This window comes from Panthera uncia, chromosome B1 (genome assembly GCF_023721935.1).
Source record: "Panthera uncia isolate 11264 chromosome B1, Puncia_PCG_1.0, whole genome shotgun sequence".
NCBI classification, from domain to species: Eukaryota; Metazoa; Chordata; class Mammalia; order Carnivora; family Felidae; genus Panthera; species Panthera uncia.
In genome coordinates, this window is record NC_064811.1 from 114,765,175 (window position 1) to 114,787,465 (window position 22,291).

The 22,291-nt window shown below is 36.3% G+C and overlaps 1 protein-coding gene across 5 annotated transcripts in view; it reads right to left on the minus strand.

The window, feature by feature from the left end:
- Nucleotides 1-22,291, minus strand: part of SLC7A11 (solute carrier family 7 member 11) — a 131,687-nt gene that overhangs the window by 47,937 nt on the left and 61,459 nt on the right. For 2 of the 5 annotated variants that reach the window (XR_007457911.1, XM_049631188.1), the window contains exon 11: nt 21,411-21,588. Coding sequence is in view for 4 of the 5 variants with exons in the window: in XM_049631188.1 (XP_049487145.1) it covers nt 21,411-21,588 (178 nt within the window). In the remaining variant the exon portion in view is untranslated. Of the gene's footprint in view, nt 1-1,061; nt 9,458-17,161; nt 21,589-22,291 lie in introns of those variants that run through there. The other 3 variants (XM_049631189.1, XM_049631186.1, XM_049631187.1) reach the window with 2 other exon arrangements.

The window sequence follows — 22,291 nt, forward strand, 5'->3', positions numbered from 1 at the left end:
TGTATAATTACAATGTTAATTACTGTGACAAAAGCAAGATTTTCTTATACGAAAAATTAAAGTGAGAGGAAAATAACTGGCTTGCTCACACTTTTCTAGGGTTATACTCATTTATACTTAGTTATTTTATTATAGCCAGAGGGTGTTTCAATTTTTGTAGTATTTAACCTGAATTAACAACTTTGAAGTCCTGCTTCACATCTTTCAGAGATTAATAAATCTTCAAAGCTTAAGTTTTAAAAGGTAATGAATCCTAATTACATTTTTTGTTTCTGAATTCTTTCAAACATCAAACATTTTTTGAGAGAATTATCCCATGCCTGCTGGTGACCAGGTGTTCTTAGGCTTAAGACTATAAAAACAACAAGATGGCTAAGAAGACTTGATTGTCAAAGTCAGGGCTCTAGGAAGTCTGCAAATATAATCTTTAGGGCATGTGGAGGCAAAAGCAATAGTTATCTATGGCTCACCCACCCCATCCCAGCTTACGTAATGCTTATTACAGCTTATAAAGATCTCAAATCTTTGTAAGTTAGACATAGGCTACAAATTCAAGTAGAAAAATTTTAGATGTGTTTCAGCAGCAAAAGTCTTTGTGAACCTAAACCAGCATATGTAATAGCCTAATGAGCATTTAAAAGCAAATTATTATACATTATGTATTCTCTCAATTTTCCATATATTTTATTAAACACATATCCAGTCATATTCATTAATTTTAAAGTAAGTACATCTACATATCCCATAGGTTATATTTCTTTTCAAAATTGTTTAAATTTAACAGGCGCCAAAGTGATTACTTTAATATTTTTATTGTTTTCCCAAAGCATTTCACCAGGGAAAATGTTACTCAATCTCCTGTGTCTACTTCAAAGAGAGTTTTGGTCATCAGAACTTTAGGTTCCTTTTGCTCTACATTTCTGAGCATTTTTTAAGTTATTATTATGAAAATAGAAACAAATAAATTATATATATATATATATATATATATATATATTATTGAAAATATAAAAGCCTAAATGTCTTTTCATAGGAAAAGTTTGTAGTATAGGTCATTTCACTGTTTATTTCCTCCATCAAGACTCACTTACTTACATGAACTGGGGGTGGAACAGGGGGAGAAGAGAGAAAAAGAGAGAATGGGAGGGGAGTGGAGGAGATGATGAGATGGGAGAAGAGTGGAAGAGGGGACAGAGACTGAAACTCTCTAGTTTTCTTACATTCTGAAGTTAAGGTATTCCATAGAAATATTCTTTCCATAGAATCTAATGGATTACTTAAATTTAGAGGTAATAAAAAATGCATTTAAGAAAAGCTTATCATGAAACCTAATGAATAAAAGTTGTTCATTCATTCATTCACTGAATACATTAATTTAATTAACATTGAATACCTATTATGCTTTAGTCAGTGAAAGACAAAAAAAACCACACACACACACACACACACACACACACACACCATTTCAAATTTAGGCAGAGAAGGGAGTCAAGTCTATTGATTACACTGGTGTAATGAGTTCTACAAAAAAGGTGCATCCAAGATGGTGGAGGTATTCTGGGATCAGTCTTGGGGAAGGTTTCTGGAAGAGGTGACTTTTGGACTCAGTCTTGAACATTGGATAGAAATTTGCTATGTGGAAAGCAGAAGATAGGAATGGGGGAGGAAAATAGAATTCCTGTAAGAATCCACAGTATGTCGAATGGAATAATAGCATCTTTTTGTTGCTGTTGCTGTTAAACTACTGATAAAACATTTAATATGGCTGCAGAGAAGGTTAGAAGTGGTCATTTGTAGCTGGAGAAAGAAGGGTGGAAGATTATGGAAAGTCCTTCACTGTGCAGAGGCTTTTGGATTTTATCCAGCCAGAAAAATAAATAAGTAAATGTGAAACCATGGAAGCCTTTTAATATATTTGTGTTTCAGAAAGAACATCCTGGGGCAATCAGAGTCAATGATTGATAAATTCAATCATTAAAATGAAAGCCTTCGATTTATTGGGATGTATACTGGTTTAAAATTTAAAAAAAAAAAAAAAGCAAAGCAGGACTTTTATTATTCAAACTATAAAATGTTTATTTCATTTCCATTTAAAATATTTTCAAGTAAAAATATGGACAAAAATACATATATGAAGGTTGAAGCAACTAGAAGCATGACTGGTATGCATATACATAAATACAATTGAAATTAAATTCATTGCAAAATTGAGTGACATCATATTGCACCAAAATTTATTCCATCCAAAACACATGTGTCAAGACATGTTTCTACCAGATGAAAGCACTTTTATTTCATAGTATCTTACCACTTATACAAATAGCCCATAAACATCATCTGGCAGTGTGATTGCTGCAGCAGAATTCTCCCCAGAGGGAAATCATTAAACTATAGAAAAATCCATTTTATTTCACATATGATGCTTATATGATGGCATAGGCGTCAGTGCCAGAGAACCTTAAGCAACACAACACAATTCACACATGAAAGTCCCTTTACACCATTTATATTTTTATATCAAATATCTAAAAAAATCAGTACTCCTAATATGGTTGGAATACAGATGCAGAAAAGGAATTTTGTTATTTAAGAATTTATAAATATAAGACGTTGTATAAAATTTGTATAAAAGATGCACAAACCCCTCTACCAAGTTTTATCATCATAACGCCAGAGTGAAGAAACCCCACCACAGATGAGGACCATTTAGGATACTGAGGCTCATTCTTCCTCAGCTGGATTTCTCTGTTCTTGTACTTTAGATCACCAGACCAAACCCTGTTCCCCCTGCTCCTTACTTAGGGGAATGGTACAAGGTCACGACAGATGAATTCCAGATTCAAGTTAAGGGGTAGAGCTGGTCTGTAAATTACAATTTAAGCATAGATCAAAGAGATGGCTGCCAGCACAACCCTCCAGAGTACTCTACCATTTTTCACTGGGCTAATTGATTCCATGAGTGCAAATTATTGATGCTTGCCGTAGAATGTCAGAGGCATTTAAATACATTCATATCCAGTACCTAATAATGTGTTGATACAAACATACCAACACACATATTTTCTACCCCTTGATAATTGAAGAAGTCACCATTACTGGGTCAGATTTTAACACAAAGCTCACTAAACCCATTTCCTATAAAGTAAATACAGATACACATACAATAAGAAGACGCAAAAAATTCATCATGAAATGAATTCTGAGTCAATAACTAAACACTATCTCTACCAGTGCATCACTACCATCTAATCCACTCTACGATAAGTAGAAAAAAAAAATAAGTTCTATGAAATCTAGAGTCAAAGCTTCGTCAGAAAAGTAGGACAAATTAAGTTCGCCAAGCATTCAGTATGAGAGGCCATTTGTCTTGCCTTTTTCTGACTTGTACTTATTATAAAACCACAGGTAGCCAACTTCAGCATTAGTAAAACACAACTACATGTCTGCTCACCAATTTGGCACAGAGAGAAGACACTATATTTCATGATACTAAGCAATGCGCTTTTAACACGACTGATGCGTACATTTGCAAAGTTCTCAAAATGTTGAGGGTACCACTGAAAACTCATTACTGTTGTATTGCAACCCATCTACAAAGAAATAGAAACTTGAGGCCCATGCCTGTGTTCAAAATAACATTGGCCCCAAATATCCTAAAAGAGTAAAGCCATATCTCACTCTCTGTACATGGATAGTGTCAAAAGAAGAATCTGGTTTTCAAGATGTAAGAATCAAAAAGTTTAGATCCAGATTTACAGCATTAGTAATAATCCTAAAGGGAAACTATTAGGTAAAAAAACTTCTCCAGGGAGAGGATAAAAAAAAATACAAGACTACTTAAATTTTTTGGAGGATTCTTGTGGTTTGTGTAATAACCCTAGATATATATTGTTCTTTTGCTTCCAAAGCAATTCAAAAGTGCTATATGGTAGTGTTTGAAATCATTAAAACACACAGTTTCATGTAGATCACCTCTATTCTGTGAAAAGCATACATTCATTTGAAACAATCTGTTTTATTTCCCCAAAGCATTATTTTACTTCAATATAATATTTCTTTATATTGCATTAGTCAGTATATGGAAATTTGGAATGAAGGAGAAATTCTATGGAAAAAATAAATCAGAAATCCTTTGAAATAAGACAGTTCAAACCTAGAACCAGGGAACCACATTGCATTGCCTCCAGGTGTGATTACAAATGAGCTTCTGAGCAAGTGCTGAAGACGGTTAATTAGTAGGATAAGTGAGGTCTATCTTCACAATCCTCATGCAAGTCAGATCCCTCACAACCCAACCAATTACACAGATGCAACACCCAAAAGCCTAATGTTTTCCCACAAGACTCTGTGCAAAATACACTGTCACCCAAGGTGCTCAAAATACAGTCACTTCTGCAAAAGACGTAACTGTGCATTAGTCTTTTTTGTTTCTCTAGTGTTCGGCATGACCTTTAGAGGCTTCAAGAGGTAATAAGGACTCGGCAAGCAAGTCTGCTAACCAATAAATTAATTCACTTGAAAGTCATGCCTTGAAAAAAGTCAGTAGTGTGTATGTTGAGGGAAAAACAAGTATGTTCACTTTCAAACCAGTGCACCCATCTGCATGGCTCTCAGATGCCTACTGCTCCACAGTTTTCTTGAGAGATATATACCATAAATGTACCCTTGATCCAAGTAGTTGAAATACACACATGTAACAGATAACTATTTCATATAACTACCTCCCAGTGATATTTTAAAGCCAATGGTAACAAAGAGATGAGAAATGAGGACTTCCGGAATGTAAGCCACGTGGTAGTTTCACACTAAGGATATCTAGGTAATTGTATAAATTCAAATTAAGACTCACTCCCATCGAAAGGATAGCATGCCAAAATGTGACAAAATAAAGGAAATCATTGATCCATTAAAAAAAAACCCAGAATGATTCAAAAATATCAAGCTAATATCCTTAGGAAGTTCTAAAGAAGGACAATATCTCACAACATGGAAACCTGGAGAACTTTCTGTGAGACCATGATTTATGCCCTTGTGACTTTGTATAGGATCTAAATATAGGCCAAACATTTTTTAGAAACCAAATAATTTGAAAATGCAACAAAAAGAAGCAAGGATTATCTTCAAAAATTGGCTCTTAAAATACCTTTTTAAGTGCATTAATAATACTACCTAGAGGTTACACTTTTAGGTATTATATATATTGAGATACATGTAAAATACTGTTTATGAGAAAATAAACCTAAAATACACTTATAGGTAATCAATTCTTTTACTTTATACGTAAAGTATGTAAACAGAAGCTGTCAAGATGACTCATTATCTACTCTATATCCACCACAAGCTTCTTGCCAGTTACACAATGTCATACTTTAATTCCTGACTTTGAATTGTTAGCAAGTAAAATGCGACTCTGTAAACATCATCAGCACCAACATACAGCATATCATGTAGGGTAAAATGAAGCAAGATTACATTTAAGTAAAATCAGTCTTTTACTCATCTGCACTCAAATCCCAAATCTCTCGAGAGTTCTTTTTTCCTAACTAAGAAAGAGAGTAACAATGAAAACCCCATTCATTGTTTTTCTATCACTCAGAACTGAAACGTAAAAAAAAATGTCAAAAATGAACTCCCTCCATTTATATCAAGTAATATATATTATGAGACACTCATTTGTAGTTTTATATATAGATACTTAAATTAACTCAAAACTTTATTTAAAAACATTCTATAAACGGCCCATGTTTATTTCTAATAGAAAAAATAATGGAAGTCATTTTACCTTACTCACGGGGATAGATGCAGATTTTGTAGGGCCAGAAATGTATATACTTTTTCTGATCTCCGTCAAGAAAATTAATGAGAAATTCTTAATGCAAAATTAGGTACAGACTTGAAAGGGGCATGTCTAAGTGAGGGCACTGAAGCTACATCCCATTAGCTACTCGGGATATCCACCTTTCCACAACAATTAACATCCAATAGTTCTCTGACTATGCTGCACGATAAATTACACCAAAATATCATCACTTCCAGTCACGTGCTATCCGTCATTTCCTGCTACTCTGACGTTCAGTATTCTATCTTTTCATAACCTATACCTCAATTATAAGAAATCCACTATCGATCAAAGATGCCCCCTTTCTTGGTTAGCACTACATTCATCTATAAATAGAAAATAATGAGTTTCCTGATGACTGATTACAGTTCATAAAAAAAATTATGTTAAGTAATTATACTCGTGTTAACCATCTGTTAATCTATCAAATAGCAACTGGAGAAACAATTCTACTAGCCACATAAAATAATCCCGAAATTTGTTTCAAGGTACATATTTTAGTGTTCAAGAAACCGCTATGCATTGCTAACGTAACCTAAGAACCTGTCCTACTTCTGTGCCAGCAGGGATGGGGCAGATACAGTATAAACACATGTGTGTATTTGTGCGTGTGCACACTTAACATTTATGTTCGGTATGGACTCTGCCATCTTTTCTATTCCAAGTCTTTAATCTCCTAGAGACAAGAACAAGGTCTACTTCTAGGTAACTGAATCATTTATAATAGTCCGGTTTTCTTCATTTGATCAAAGAAAAATCTCGGGAAAATAATCCAACATGTTTAAAAATGAGTCAAAAACATTTACTGAAATATTCAAAATTATGTAAGGAGAATCAGCCCATTTTTTAATCAAACTGTTGTAGTTTTAGAAGTCTTTACTAGATCTGTTTAATTCGTAATGAAATACTTGAGACTATGTTCTCCAAAGAGTATACATTTGAAAGAGAGTATATCAGTTGTCTTAAACTGTATGGGCCACTTTGACTCTTTGCATTATAATAAATTCATAATATGTATATAAACATTTGAATATCCACACTGGTATGAGTATATTGCATATAATGGTTTATATATAATTCTCTCTATATATAATTTTAAATATATGAGAAAGAAAATTTTATTTACCACAAATAAAAATATACATTTTAGTGTGCAGGTGAGTTTTCAACTAGAATTGGCTTGATGTGATACCATCTGAATAATAATTAATGAATATCAATTTGCTGATTTCAGAAACCTTGCATCTTGCTGTGATGTATCCTAACAGTAAGCTGAAGCACAACTTAATCTTCATCACTTTTAAAAAAAACTACTGGCTGACTTTCTCTGTGGTTAAAATGTTATGACGGTAGCATTAGAAATTTAACAATGCAAAAATCAGTTTTGAAAATGATGGAAAAAATAATGAATACGTATCCTAGTCAGTTTGTATAATGTTATATTAAAAAAAATTTTAAAAAAGATAAACAAAATGAGACCTATATGCCACGGTAAGATATAGGCACATTATTCTCAAGAATAATCAAGAACTACGCAAACCTCTCCATGAGATTTTATCAGTTTTCTTTTCATTAGGGAAAAAATAATCTCAAGAAGAGTTTGGTTTATATATATGGGCCTAAACTGTAAAAAAAAAAAAAATAATAATAATAATAATAAAGGAAAATAAAGAAAATGTGTTTTTACCTCAGTAACAATATAGTGGGGAGAGATACAGACAAATGGATACAGGAAGCAGAGACTACAGATCAAAATTTGAAAACCATATGGTAAGAGAAGAAGGAAGGAATTTTTATGAATTCACTTAGAGACCCAAACACAGGTTTGGCTGAAAAAAAAATGTCCATCTTGGATGTGTATTAAATGTTATCAAGAGCAAAAATTGAAATTAGTGAATTGGAATTGCCTCATATTATAAATCATAATTTCTACTTTGGTCAATTGTTTATGAACTATCAGCTCTTGATTATCTTAATCAGTGTAATCCTTTCCAAAATTGTTACTTTTAAAATTAAAGGATAAACATACTCAGGTATGATGGACTACTTGATCTTGGTTGTATGTAAATAATAATTTATGCTTTCTACCATTATTTGACACTTATTTGAAAATTCCGCAATATTTTCCAAACTTAGCATTAAAACACCTGTCTGAATACACACACACACACACACACACACACACACACACACACTTTCACCTTTCAGTAAATTTGTTATCAGTTATCTCTTTTGCAAGTTGAATGATAATTAAGGTGAGGAAATTACTGACAAAGTTGAGATAAAGAATGGGAAATTTTTAGAAACATCAGTTGTAAAACTTATTTAACTGTGACATTTTCTTCCTCAATTTTTATGTAAATATATGCCTTTTCCTAATTAATCTGGACAGTTATAGCTGAAGAGATATTTTAACAGATATAAAATATATAAAGGAAATGTATAAACTGTCAAAATTTATCACCGTGTAAAAATAACTATGAAATTTTAAAAAAATGTTCATAATTACTAACACTGCATATAGATGGGATTATAGTGTTGGACATAATATTTTGGGTATTTTCTTTCTTGGTGATTTCTGTCTTTTATGGACATGGCAATTTGAAGATTCAAAAATGCACATGTTTAGATATGTTATCAAGGGGCCAATTATTAGCGAAACAAGTGACTGTGCTTAAGATGATTTAATACCAAACTGAGTATTGCTTAGTGTTAGTACCAAACTGGTATTTAATACCAAACTGAGTATTGCTAAGAAAGATGCTACATCCTTTCCTGATCAAATGGGCTGCCATGAAAATAAAGTGGCCCATAACCATGGAGCTTCCTGATAATGAGTGAAAACACCCTAACATCATCAATTATCAATAACTTTTAGACATAATTCCTGGATTTTTCTCATGAACAATAGCCCCTAGAAGCTCTTTAATGTATTCATTAAAATTGGGCATATCACCCCTGCCCTTTGTTCAAAATGCTCTGGGTATAATTCATTACAAGATGGTATCTAAGTTAGTATCTATGGGGAAGCAATACAATGCTGATGTGAAATAAATTTCTTCCTTTGCTTGGTCCATAATGATGACGCATGCCTTTTATCCCCCAGAAGAATAGAAAACACTTTTCACAGTATAGTCAACTACAGTATGCAAAAAATTATCTGTTATAGATCCCATATATACAGAAAACATCTTGGTGTTCAGTTTGAAGGTTCTTAGCCATATGTTATAAAGACCACTGAAGTAATTTTTCATGCAGTAGTCTTTTTCCTCTAACTTCATATAGGTATCAGGGATTCAAAAATCATGTGAGCTCATGGAAGGCTTGCATGTCCACTTTCTATAACTACATGGAGTTATAACTAAATTTCTTAGAAACCAGTTTGAATACACTAAAAGATACAAATAGAAATAACTGATTCCTTTAGTCCATCACCAAAGTTGAAATCTTCTGGATTTTCATAAAATGAAGTGAAGATCCACATTTTGTTTCAGCCCTTTGGGCAGAAACAAGGCCAAGCATAGATTGCCAAGATTTCAAATGCATTAATTCATAATTTATGACAATCTTCTTCTGGTACAACTTCCAGTATTATTTGTAATGTTCTGGTTATTCTGTCTACAAAGGAATAAAGAAGAGAAATTAAAAATGTACAGAAATCAGAAATGTATAAAAACAGCAACATGAGAATTATTTGGGGTTGAATACTGAAAATACACAACCGCCTATTTCACAGAGCGCTTTCAAGAATTATTTACTTCATTAGAATCCCATCATGCTCAATTAATTTATTTGTCACTTCTGCAACTTCCCATGATGGCTTCTCAGCAAGAATACATTAATATTTTGTATTCAAATAGGAACTTTAATTCATAGACCAGGAAGCCGAAAATATTTTGAGGCAACAGAAGGAAGATATAAATAAACATTCAAAACTACACTTCATATTCGGTTTAAAATTGTTTTGTTGTTTTAGTACCTGTGAGATTACAGCCAATTCCTCAGCAAAATCAAACTGACTCATAATGTAATGTCCAGTCTCAAACTTGTAGAATATTACTGAGTAAAACATCTTATGTCTCAGGGCTTTATTACTTCATCTGCAGAATGAGGGATTTGGGAGTGGCATCAGCAGCATGGAGGGCTAGGAAGTCCTAACACTTGCCTCTACGCACACACACACACACACACACACACACACACACACACGCACACACGCACACACGCACATATGCACATACGCATGCATGCACACAAACTGAAGAGACCCAAGAACAATAAATAAACAGCTAAAAACTGAAGAAAACAGCTCAGGGAGATTTCCAAACAACAAAGAAAAAGGAACAAAAGTGTGGCAGAGCTCAAAAATTGATGTCTACATAGAAATGTAGAGAAAGCATTTTGCCTGTATCACCCCATCCCCAGTCAGAAGCTGGAGGACCCCAGCAAGCCTCATCCTGTGAATGACTGCAGCTTTTGCTACTGAGGTCTCCCACAGTCCTCAGTGATGCTGGTCCCAGCTGATGCAGCATCCTAGAGTGCCCCCACTCCTCATCTGCTCCCTGAGGCTGGGGCTGCTGCTGAGGTGAGACTTGGCCTTTGCGGGCTTTGGCTGTTGATGTACCTACCCCGCTGTCAAGCATTGGGTGCCACGGCACAGCACCATGCACTAAACTGGAACTGCCACTTTTCTTGGCCCACTCTAGCCCCAGAATGGGGCTTTATCCCATCATTACTCAGGCAAGCTCCCCTCCATTAAGCCCCAACCTCAGAGTCCCTAGCTACTTTTTGGCTATCATTATTGGGATTGTGCTACTGTAGCCCTGAGCCCTCCCCTCACAACTCGCCCAGGTCAAGACTCTGAACTGTCATTGCTGCTCAGAGACGGACTCTTACTGTCCTGCCCCCTGCCCCCAGGTTCCAGGTCCTGGCTCTGATTCATCATCGCCAGGAGCACTGCCACTACCCTAAGTGTCACTCACTTCCTGTGTCCCAAGTCACACTTTGGCTACCATTACTGGGGCTGTTCCACTATTGCTCTGAGAACTCCCATCCCAGGACTCTGAACTGTCATTGCCAAGGTGGGCATTTGCTTCCCTGACCCCTGTCCTGTGGGTTCCAGGTCACAGTTCTGACCTATCATCGCTAGGGGCACTGCTACTACCCTGGGCCCTACCCCTCAAGCTTCAAGGCAGAGCTCTGATCCATCACTGCTGGGACAAGGCTACCGCTGCCCTTAACCCTACCCCCCAGGTCTCTGGTTGTAGTTCTGAAATGTCATTGCCAAGGCAGTGTTGCTACTGCTCTGTGCCCGGATCCCTGGGTCCCAACATGTGCCTTTAACAGACCACTATCAGAGTTATGCTGTTGCTATTGTGAGTGCGCTGGTGCCAGAGTTGAGATTTTCACCACATCCTCAGGCTGTGCTACTTTGCCCCTCTGGGCCCAAGCCACCACTGCACTCTGTTATGCCAGGACCTTTGGCACTGCTGCATTCCCTCCTGCCAGCAGGAGCCACGGTTGGTGAACTTTTGAGACCCAGGTACCAGCTGCATGGGATATCTGCAGACGCCCACACTGTAGACATCAGTGCTACAGCCACAGCAAGCACACCTATGCCTCAGGTTCCAGGCACGGTGGTCTTATCTGAGGATGCCAGCTCCAATGCTACTCTGGGGGCTCTGAGTGCCAGCATGTCAGACCAGGTGCCAAGGAGGGACTCCTTAACTAGAATTTCCTTCTGTGGGCAAAAAATCCCACTAAGGCTATCAGCGGACTTCTTAGCAGAAAACTTGCAGACCTGAAGAGAATGGGGTGATATATTCAAAGGCCTCAAAGGAAAAACAAAACAAAACAAAACAAAAAACCAAAAGACAAAAAACTGCCATCAACCAAGAATACTTCATTCAGAAAAGCTGCCATTCAGAAATAAAGAAGAGTAAATATTTTACCAAACAAAAGCTGAAGGAATTTATAGCCGATAGACTTGGCTATAAGAAATGCTAAAGAGGGTTCTTCAAGATAAAAAAAAATAGTAACATGAAAACATATGAAAGTGTAAAATTCACTGGTGAAGGTAAATATATAGTCAAACTGAAAATACTCTCGTATTGCGATGGTATTGTGTGAATGACTTTGAGATTTGCAATATGGTTAAGAGACAAAATTGTTGAAAGTAGCTATAGGTACAATATTTTGTTAATGGACACACAATGTAAAAGATGCAGATTGGGACATCAAAATTAATTGTGTGGGGGAGGCAAGTAAATGGGTAAAACTCTACTATGCAATTGAAGTTAGGTTGTTACCAGCCTAAAATAGATGGCTATAAATATAAGATGTATTATGAAAGCCTCATGGTAACCATAGAGTAAAAACCTATAATAGATACCCAAATGTTAAAGAGAAAAGAATCAAAACAAACCACTACAAAAATATCAACTCATAAAGAAAGCAAGAAAGGAAGAACTAAACATAGGAACTACAAAACAATCAGAAAATAATTAACAAAAAGCCAGTAGTAAGTTTTTATTGATCAATAATTACTTTAAATATAAATGGCTTAATCTCCAATTAAAAGACACAGTATGGCTAAATGGATTAAAAAAAAAAACAAAACAAGATTTGTCTACATGTTACCTCTGAGGGACACATTTAAGCATAAGGCCATTCACATGCTGAAAGTAAGGGGATGAAAAAAGATAATTCAAGCAAATGGAAACCAAAAGAGAGCAGGGGTAGCTATGCTTATATCAGACAAAATAGACCTTAAACTAAAAATGGTAAAAAAAACAAAAAAGATGATTGCATAATGATAAAAGGATCAATTCATCAAAAAGATACAATAATTTTAATCATATATGTACCCCAAACTGGAGCACCTAAATATATTAGGCAATTATTAAGGGAGAAATAGACAGCAATAGTAGAGAAATTCACTACTTCAATTTCAACAATGGATAGATTACCCAGACCAGAAAATCAATAAGGAAATAATGGATTTGAATGATACTTTAGACCAAATGAACCTAACAGACATATATAGAACATTCCATCCAACAACAGCAAAATACACATTCTTCTCAAGCACGTACAGAACATTCTTTAGGATAGATCACATGATAGGTCACAAAACCTTGTTAGCAAATTTAAGAGGATTGAAATTATACCAAGTATCTTTTTAACTGCAATGGTATAAAGATAAAATCAATAACAAGAGGAAAGCTAAAAAATTCACAAATATGTAGAGATTCTCCTGAACAACCAATAGGTCAAAAAAGGAATCAAAAGGGAAATCAAGAAATATAGTGAAATTAACTAAGAAGAGGACTCAAAAAATTAAAATAATAAAGAAAGAGGGGGCATTTTAACTGATACCACAGATATACAAAGGATTATGAGAGACTTCTATGAACCATTATATGCCAATAAACTGAATAACCTAGAATAAATGGATAAATTCCTGGAAACATATGACCTCCTAAGATTAAACCATGAAGTAAAAAATCTAAACAAACCAATACCAAGTAAGGAGATTGAGTCACTAGTAAAAATCCTCCCAACGCAGAAAAGCCTGGGGATAGATGGTTTGCACTGGCCAAACATTTAAAGAAGTGTTAACACCAACCCTTCTCAAACTGTTCCAAAAAATTCTAAAGGAAGTAACACTCCCAAATTCATTTTATGAGGCCAGCATTATGCTGACACCAAAGTCAGACAAAGACATTATAAGAAAAAAATACTACAGACCAATATTCCTGATGAATACAGATGCAAAAATTTTCAACAAAATATTAGCAAATAAAATTCAACAACCTAATAACAGGATCATTTACCTATCATTAAGTAGGCTTAATGAGATGCAAGGATGCAAGGATGCATTAAACATAGTACTGGAAATCCTAGCCAGAGCAATTAAGCAAGAAAAAGAAATAAAAGGCACTCATAGCAGAAAGATATAAAATGATCTCTGCTCACAGATGGTGATCTCATATATAGAAAACTCTAAACACTCCACTAAAAATCTGCTAGAACTAATACATGAATTCAGTAAAATTGTAGGATACAAAACCAACGTATAGAAATCAGTTGCATTTCTATACAGTAACAACAAATTATCTGAAAGAGAAATTAAGAAAGCAATTGCATTTACAATTACATCAAAAACAATAACATATTTTAGAAACAAATTTAACCAAGGAGGAGAAATACTTGTATACTGACAATTATAAGTCATTGATGAAAGAGATTCAAGAAGATACAAATAAATGGAAATATATCTCATGTTCCTATATTGGAAGAATTAATATTGTGAAAATGTCCATATGACCCAAAGTAATCTACAGATTTAATACAATCCCAATCAAAATTCCAAAGACATTTTTCACAGAAATAGAAAAAAAATATCCTAAAATTTGTTTGGAATAACAAAAGACCCTGAATAGCCAAAGGAATCCTGAGAGAGAAGAATTAAACTGGAGGCCTCAAAATACTTGATTTCAAGCCATATTACAAAGCAACAGTAATCAAAACAGTATGGTAATGGCATAAAAAGAGGCACATAGGTCAAGGGAACAGAATAGAGAGCCTATATATAAATCCCTACATATATAGCAAACTAAGTTTTGACAAGAATGCCAAGAATGCACAATGGAGAAAGGAGAGTCTCTTTAATGAATTGTTCTAGGAAAACTGTATATCCACATGCAAAAGAATGAAACCCTAGCTTGGGCCCCTACCTTACACCATTCACAAAAATTAACTCAAAATGGATCAAAGATTTAAGTGTAAGACCCAAGATCATAAAATTCCTAGAAGAAAACATAGGGGAAAAGATCCTTGACATTGGTCTAGGCAATGATAAGTCACTGAAAGTACAGGCCACAAAAACTAAAACAAGCATGGCTATACTAAACTAGAAAGCTCTGCACAGCAAAGGAAATAATCAACGAGTTGAGAAGACAACTTACTGAATGGGAGAAAACATTCACAAATCATACATCTGCTAAGGGACTACTATCCAAGATAAAGAACTCCTACAACTCAATAGCAAAAAAGAAAATAATCCAAATAAAAACCTGAATAGACATTTTCTTCAAATGTCATACCAAGGTATAGGAATGGCTAACAGGTAAATGAAAAGGTATTCAACATCAATAATCACCAGGGAAATGCACACCAAAACCATAATGGGACATTACCTTACACGTGTTAAGATGTTTTTTTTTTTTTTTTCAAAAAGACAAGGGATAACCAATATTGGTGGGGATGTGAAGGAAAGGGAACCCTTATACACTACTGGTGGCAATGTAAATTGGTATACCCACTATGGAAAACATAATGGCAGTTCCTCATAAAACTACCTATGATCCAGCAATCCTATTCCTGGTGATTTGTGCAAAGGAATTGAAGTCAATATCTCAAAGGAATATCTGCATGCATACCTATGTTAATTGCAGCATTATTCACAATAGCCAAGATATGGAAACAACCTAAGTGTTCATCAACAGAAAAACGGATAGGAAGATGTGATTATACACACACACCCACGTAAACACACACACAATGGAATATATTCGGCCATGAGAAAGAAGGAAATCCTGCCATTTGCAATAACATTATGCTAAGTGGGATGAGTCAGAGAAAGACAAATACTGTATAATATCACTTATATTATAGAATCTAAAACACTGAACTTGTTAAAATAGATGGTAAAAGGATGATTGCCAGAGTTTAGGGGGTCAGGGAATTGGAGAGATATTGTTTAAGAGTACAAACTTAGTTATGGAGATCTAATGCAAAACATAGTGCTTATAGTCGACAATATTGTATTGTAAAAATTTCTAAGAGACTAAATATGAACTGTTCTCAATAACAAAAGGAAATGACAAAGATGTGACACGATAAAAGGCGTTAACTAATGCTAGTGTGGTAATATTGCAATATATAAATGTATCAAACCAACACATTCTACATCTGAAATTTATACAATGTCATAACGTCAAGTATAACTCAATTAAAAAAACAACTTAACTAAAAGAAGGGGCTTAGATTAGAAAGTAGTTCCCAAAATGTAATCACTGGACTGGGATCACTAGCATAGGCTGATATACCAGAAATGCAACTTTTCAAAGCCTTATTCCAGACCTACTAAATTGGAAACTGAAGGTGGGGCCCAGAAATCTGTGATTCTACTAGACACTAAAATATAGAAACTAGTGGGCTGGATGATCTCTAAGGTTGTTTTATCTTGGCAATCCTAGAACTCAGCAATGCTAGTTTCTCAGCGTGTTAGTTCTTGTTCATCTCTGATCTTTGTAATCAATCCCTACAAGACCTCTTCAAACTGCTACTGATGCTGGAGCCTCTAGAGCCGATCTTCTTGATAGTTTCAGACCCACATCGTCTCTCATCCAGACATACAATCTTTCTCCTCTTTCATGACTTGTCAACTGTAATAGTCCCTTCCAAGCAGTATTTCATGTCACGGCAAAAGGTATATTTTTTTATCCTTTGCTTTGCAATAGTGTTCTTCAAAGTTGTTTTTCTTCACACACTAATTTTTATAATATACATTAATTATAAAGAGCCCAGCACAGTTCTGGCAAATGGCAAACTCCATGTAAATTTTTCTTGAATAAATTACATTTGTTAACAGCCTATTCTATACTGAGATGTGTGTGGAACACAAGGGAGTGCTCAAGGGTAATAAAAATCCATGTTTACAGAAAAGGGAAGTGGTAAAATTACCCAAGAAAAATAGATTGTGGGAAGGTAAGTATCCATCAATAGAATGGGATATATGGCTTTTGTAAGCAGAGAAGGAACCAGGGCTATCTGGTAGGTTGAAACAGTAGGAGAGTTCAGGCATCTGCAATTGTGGATTGCAAAGCAGTGAGGTTAAATTTACATCCTCTCCAACTCTTCCTCCCATGACTGGCTTGTGTGTGTGTGTGTGTGTGTGTGTGTGTGTGTGTGCGCGCTCACTTCTGTGCATGTGGGGGGGGTGGCGGGGGGAGGTTTGCCTACTCACATTTATCTACTGAACAAAAGCCTTTTCCAAAAGTCTGTTTCTGCATTCTGGGACCCCCAGCCCTTTGCTTTCTTAGACCTCTTACTTATCCATGTCACAACACAGCATCAGTTTCAGAGAAAAGGAGAACAACTTAGAGATCCTGATGCTTTGCTAGTGTGACATTCTCCTTTCTGAAAGCTCAATTTAGATCTTCTATTCAGCAGCACACAGAGGGGCAAAGAATCTGTCTTCTGGTTCTGCACACCCATTCCCTTCTTCCGTGTTCAATCAGTTCTGTTACATTCTCTCCTCTGACTCTCATATTCTCTCCTGGGATCTCAAAATTTGAATAATTGTCATCATAAAGGAGGTTTGGGCAGAAGTGACTGATTTTGGCCTGAGTAAGCTGTTAGAGCTAAACCATCTTCTCCTTCTAGGTCATCTACATCCATGGGGTCAGACAGAGGTACTCAGCAGACCCAAGTAACCCTCTATAGAAGCTTCCTGCTTGCCCAGAAAAGCTGCAGAGCATGTGGAATTCAGCTGCATCCATGCTCATTTAAGGCTTTTGCCTTTGGAGATAATCAACTCCATGACACTATCCTTTCAAACAAAGTTGAGCCAGTGAGTCTGAATTTGGTGTTTTCAGTATCTGCAAGCCCCAAGAGCAAATAGCAATTGCAGTATTTTTAGCTTTACTTTTCATGTTCAGTCATTTTTGAAATCAGCTGAAACAACTAACCTTGCAAAAGCTGATTTACCCAAGAACACTTGGTACAAGTATGGGGACCTGTAGCCAAAACGGGCTAAGTCTGTGAAGTATTAGCACAAAACCAATCTTCTCCACAAGCCATAGTAAAAATAACAGTATGTGTCTTGTTTTTTGTTTGTTTGTTTTATTTGTTGTTGTTTGTTTTTGTTTAAAAAAAAAACAGCTTCCAGAACATTTCTCATGCATGGTTTCATTTTAGCCTTACAGTGAAGATGGTTTGGGCCCCTGAGCAATGTAGGCAAGCTTAACTAATTTAAAATATGGCAATGCAGTCTTCTTGAACAGCCAGTCAAATGCATTACACAGCTTTCAAGGAGGTATCATAAACGAAGTTATCGTGACAGACTGTAAGAAGCATATGATTTTAGAACCCCAGAATTACAAAGTCATTGTCTGCAAAGATGACCTAGGATCATTTTGCTGGTGCTCCCAAGTACCCTTCTTCGTAATCAAAGATGTTGCTTAAATACAGTTGCCCTCCATATCTTGCCCTGACAAGAGGGACCAACTTCCGGTCACCCCACTCTTCTCAGCCCTGACACAGTTGGGCTGATAAATAGGGGCAGCCAAGTAAAACAGCTGCTGCTGGCCCTAGCCAGGGCTGGCCACGTCTAGCTACCTCTATGTATTTGAGTAAGTCAGTGGGGTGTCTGCCCCATTTTCCTTGGGTGAGAAGCTCATGTTTCTATAAATACATTTAAAAAAATACCCAGAAAAATTCACTACTCTGTCACAGATGGCAGAAAAATGTGTTCTGTGTATCTGACTATTCCCTTAAGAGCACATTTTCTTTTCACCCTAGGAATGCTATCAAACAAAATGTGGTTCAACACTGGCATCCTGTGGCCAGAGAAATTCATCAAATCTCAGAAAATCTCAGATCCTCTGGTTCTGAACATTCCTGGCTATCTGTACCGCGTGGCTTTTTCACCATTTTCTGAAGGCTGTTCGGTCACCTCACATTGTTTGCGGAAGCACCTTAGGCAAAGATGTATTTTGATCAACTATCATTTCAGAAGGCTAACCTGTTCATGTATATTAGGGTGAAAATAAATGACAACAGAAGGTCTAAAGAATGTTACCCAACAACAACAACAAAAATTTGATATCAAATCACAGATGCTCTCCAAGTTCACACTGAGTTTTTTTCCTAATGAGGAGGCAGTTGGGAAAAGAGGCAAGGTAGTGGGCAAGACTCTGCTGTTTGTGTGTCTGTGTATGAGTGTTTTGTTTTGGCCAAAGGCGAGGAAAATACTTGCTATCGCAGCAATAAATATTATGAATTTTCTTTATTTTACTACAAGAATGCCGCCTAAGAGGAAAATCAAACAAAATTATGGAGGATTGTTGTTTTTGCTACTCACTTTCAAGGCAGCTATAAAGATAAAGGGTTACAAGGCTCACAGTTTAAAGGCAGAATTGCCATGCTCCCTGGTAAGACTTAATGGCATTTTTGAGATCCAAATAACCATTAGGGGACTACTGCGTGGCGGCTGCTTTCACAAACGGCTACACTAAATTTGGAGTCCTTGGAGATGTTTGAAACATCATTAGAGACAGAAAAACAACAAAAAACTTCAACATCACATGAGCGTAGAAAACCATCAAAGAGGGGTCAAGTGTGAAAAGTGGGTAGCTGGCATGCACTGACAAAGAAATGGTGCAAAATACGCGCATGTTAGCAACAGGAAAGGGCACTGAGAGTTGCCTGCCTCCCAACAGGAAGAACACAATCCCTACTACGTGGGGGAAAGCATGGAGTTGGCTCTTTCATCATACTCCTTCTCATCATAGCCCAACTGTAGGAGTACTAGCTCTTTCCTCTTCAGTTCTCTGGCTTTTCCATGGTGCTCAGGGGTTTGAACTGTCTCTGGCCAGGATCTGAGATAGACCCAATCCTCACAGTGATGAACGCTAATTCGTCTTAAACGTTGGTCATCAGGATGGTAGTTATTGTTCAACAAGATTCTTTTTCCTTTCAGAAAAGTTTCTATATTTGCTGCCTACCATGGAGAAAACGGAACTAAAAATATCCCACAGAAAACTGGTGTGATCTAACAAGAAATCGAGCTTAAATACCCTGCTAGACAATCAGTGTGCCCGTGTTAGCCTTGAGGAACCCAATTTTTATAGTAATACCTCTTCAGGGAATAGTGTTACCAGCTAGAAAACAAAATTCAGATATAAATAGCAGTGTAAGGTCTAAATATACCAAATACCAATTAAAAGCTAATAAAGAGTAGTATCAAAAGTCTATTTTAAATGGCTGACTTCTAAATGAGTTTCTGTAGCACACTAGAGAGTCAATATGTAGACATATTATTGCAGGGTTTTTTTTTGTTTGTTTGTTTTTGAGTTTTAATAACACTGACATTATTTGTTCACAATTTTATCAGAGATATCAGAAATCTCCCTGAACTTTTTACCAGGTTTTTAAAAATTAATTACAGTAAAAGAAGTAAATTCAAGTGGGTGAGAACAAAAGTTGTTTTCTAAACTCCCCTAACTCAGTAGCAAGAACATGGTTGTTCCTCTGGCTATATTTTTCACTTCTCTCGTGTCCTTCAGGTGCCCACTCTAGAAAGACCATGGACTTTGACGTCCAGCAGATGTGGGTTCAAATCCTGGCTCAATGGTTTAAAATCTTTACACTCAAAAATAAATTCTCTGTCTCCCTGAGTCCTGTTTCCCATCAGACATAGGACTAATAAGCACCATCTCACATATGGCGCTTGTGCAAGACAGAACAAGATGAGGTAAGGAAAAACCTCACTCAGCAGAGCCCTGACAGATAGGTAGGCTGTCAACAGAGGCTGTCCTAAGCACCCTTTCTATCTACTCTCCCCGATTTTTCCTCTCCTATATTTCTTCTCCCCACAATTTACCTGGTCCCTGAGACCTTTTAGGTTTTCCTCTTTAATATCTTTCACTTTCTCTTGGACCCTGCCAGCACCGTCCATGATCAGAGCCTTCTCAGTCCTTATGCAGGGTTACCGTGGTAACTACCAATCGTGGGCCCTTTCAGCCTTGACCCTCTGTAATCCATCCTCACTGTACCCACAACGATTTTTATAAAATACAGGACTGCCTGAATTTGAATTCTAGCTCGTCTACCTAATATCCGCATGACTTGGAACAAGTTATACGAATTCTTCTACTTTATAACTCAGTATCTGGAAAATGGAGATAATGATTTTTCCTACTTCAGAAGGTTGTTACAAGGATTAAATAAGGTCATATATGTGCTAACACACAGAAATCACAACATAAATGTGAGGTATAATTCTTCTCTTCATTGTTCTTGCTGTTCTTACGACCCTTTAGCGATTCCCCATGCCTATGAAATAGGGTAGTGTCGTAATCATGATATTTGAGGCCTTTGCAGGGCTCTGCCTAACTCCCTATCACTCAGCAAGAGCAGGTTATGCTATAGAATCAATAAGCTGAGCTCAACCCAGAGTAAAAAATAATTAGGTTAGTAAGGGATTCGAGAAAGCAATTAGGTCATTTAAGGAACTGCTGATAAAATTCTATCTAAAAAAGCTCTCTGAAGAAGTGATTAGAGCAGCTCAAACTGAATATCCTGAAAGGATTGAGTGGCTCTACCCTAAACATCCTTCCTGCTGCTTCTTCTCCTAGTTCTAATTAACATGTAATAATGTATTTAAACTAGCAGTTGCCTTACTCATACTTTTAACTTTAAGGTGCATGTGTGTATGTACACATAGACGGGTCTTCTACAATATAGTCTCTTAAGAGGTCCTGAAACTGTGTAAGAGTCTTACCTGACATTCTTCTAAACCACTTGGGCTTCTTGTCCCATATGATAAAGAGATAGTATGCAGGGACCCCAGTCAGAGTAATGATGAAACCGATCCCTGTACTAAATGGATCCGAATACAGGGAAAGGGCCACCATGAAGAGACACGTGAAGGAGAACAAAGCCGGGATGAACAGTGGCACCTGGAACACAGCACAAGGGGGAAAAAAAAAGTCACTTCAAACAGTTCCAGAGACAGAAGATGGGTTCAAGAAGAGTGCGTCGGTCAAGTCATACGATCAGATGATCCCCGCTGGTCATGTGAGCAGGTTACAGGCACCATCCCACCTTACCCTAATAGCAACAGCTCTTTAATAGGGCACAGAGAATGTAGCAAACCTACTCCCTTAAATCTTTTTAAAAAAATCTTTGAAAAAAACAAACCTAGGATAATGAAGTATGTTTCATGAGAGATGTTTTCTTTGAATTGTTTCACTAGTTAAGTACCAGTGTGACTTATGTTTTTGATTTTAAAAGGTTGGCTCTTTGATAATTATGATTAGAATCTGCTTGAATGTAGAGTCAAGAGCACGGGCTGCTTGTTACGTGTTGAAGCCTTTCAGTGCATATTGATTTTCTTTGGGAGACTCACAATAAGAACTGACAGGAATAAAACAGACCAACTCCTATTCAACCGCTAATAAAGATGTTGCCAGCATTAGGCAATGGATGTAATTAGAAACAAATTCTGACAACATGACTGACAACATTATCTGTGTTATTTCTTAAAAGCAAACAGATAGTGAGGTCAAATCAATCCATGAACGTTCAAGGCTAAAGGAGATGAGAAACATATTCATCAACTCTCGCAAAAGGAAATGCTTAGTCACAGTAAAGGGTATTCTA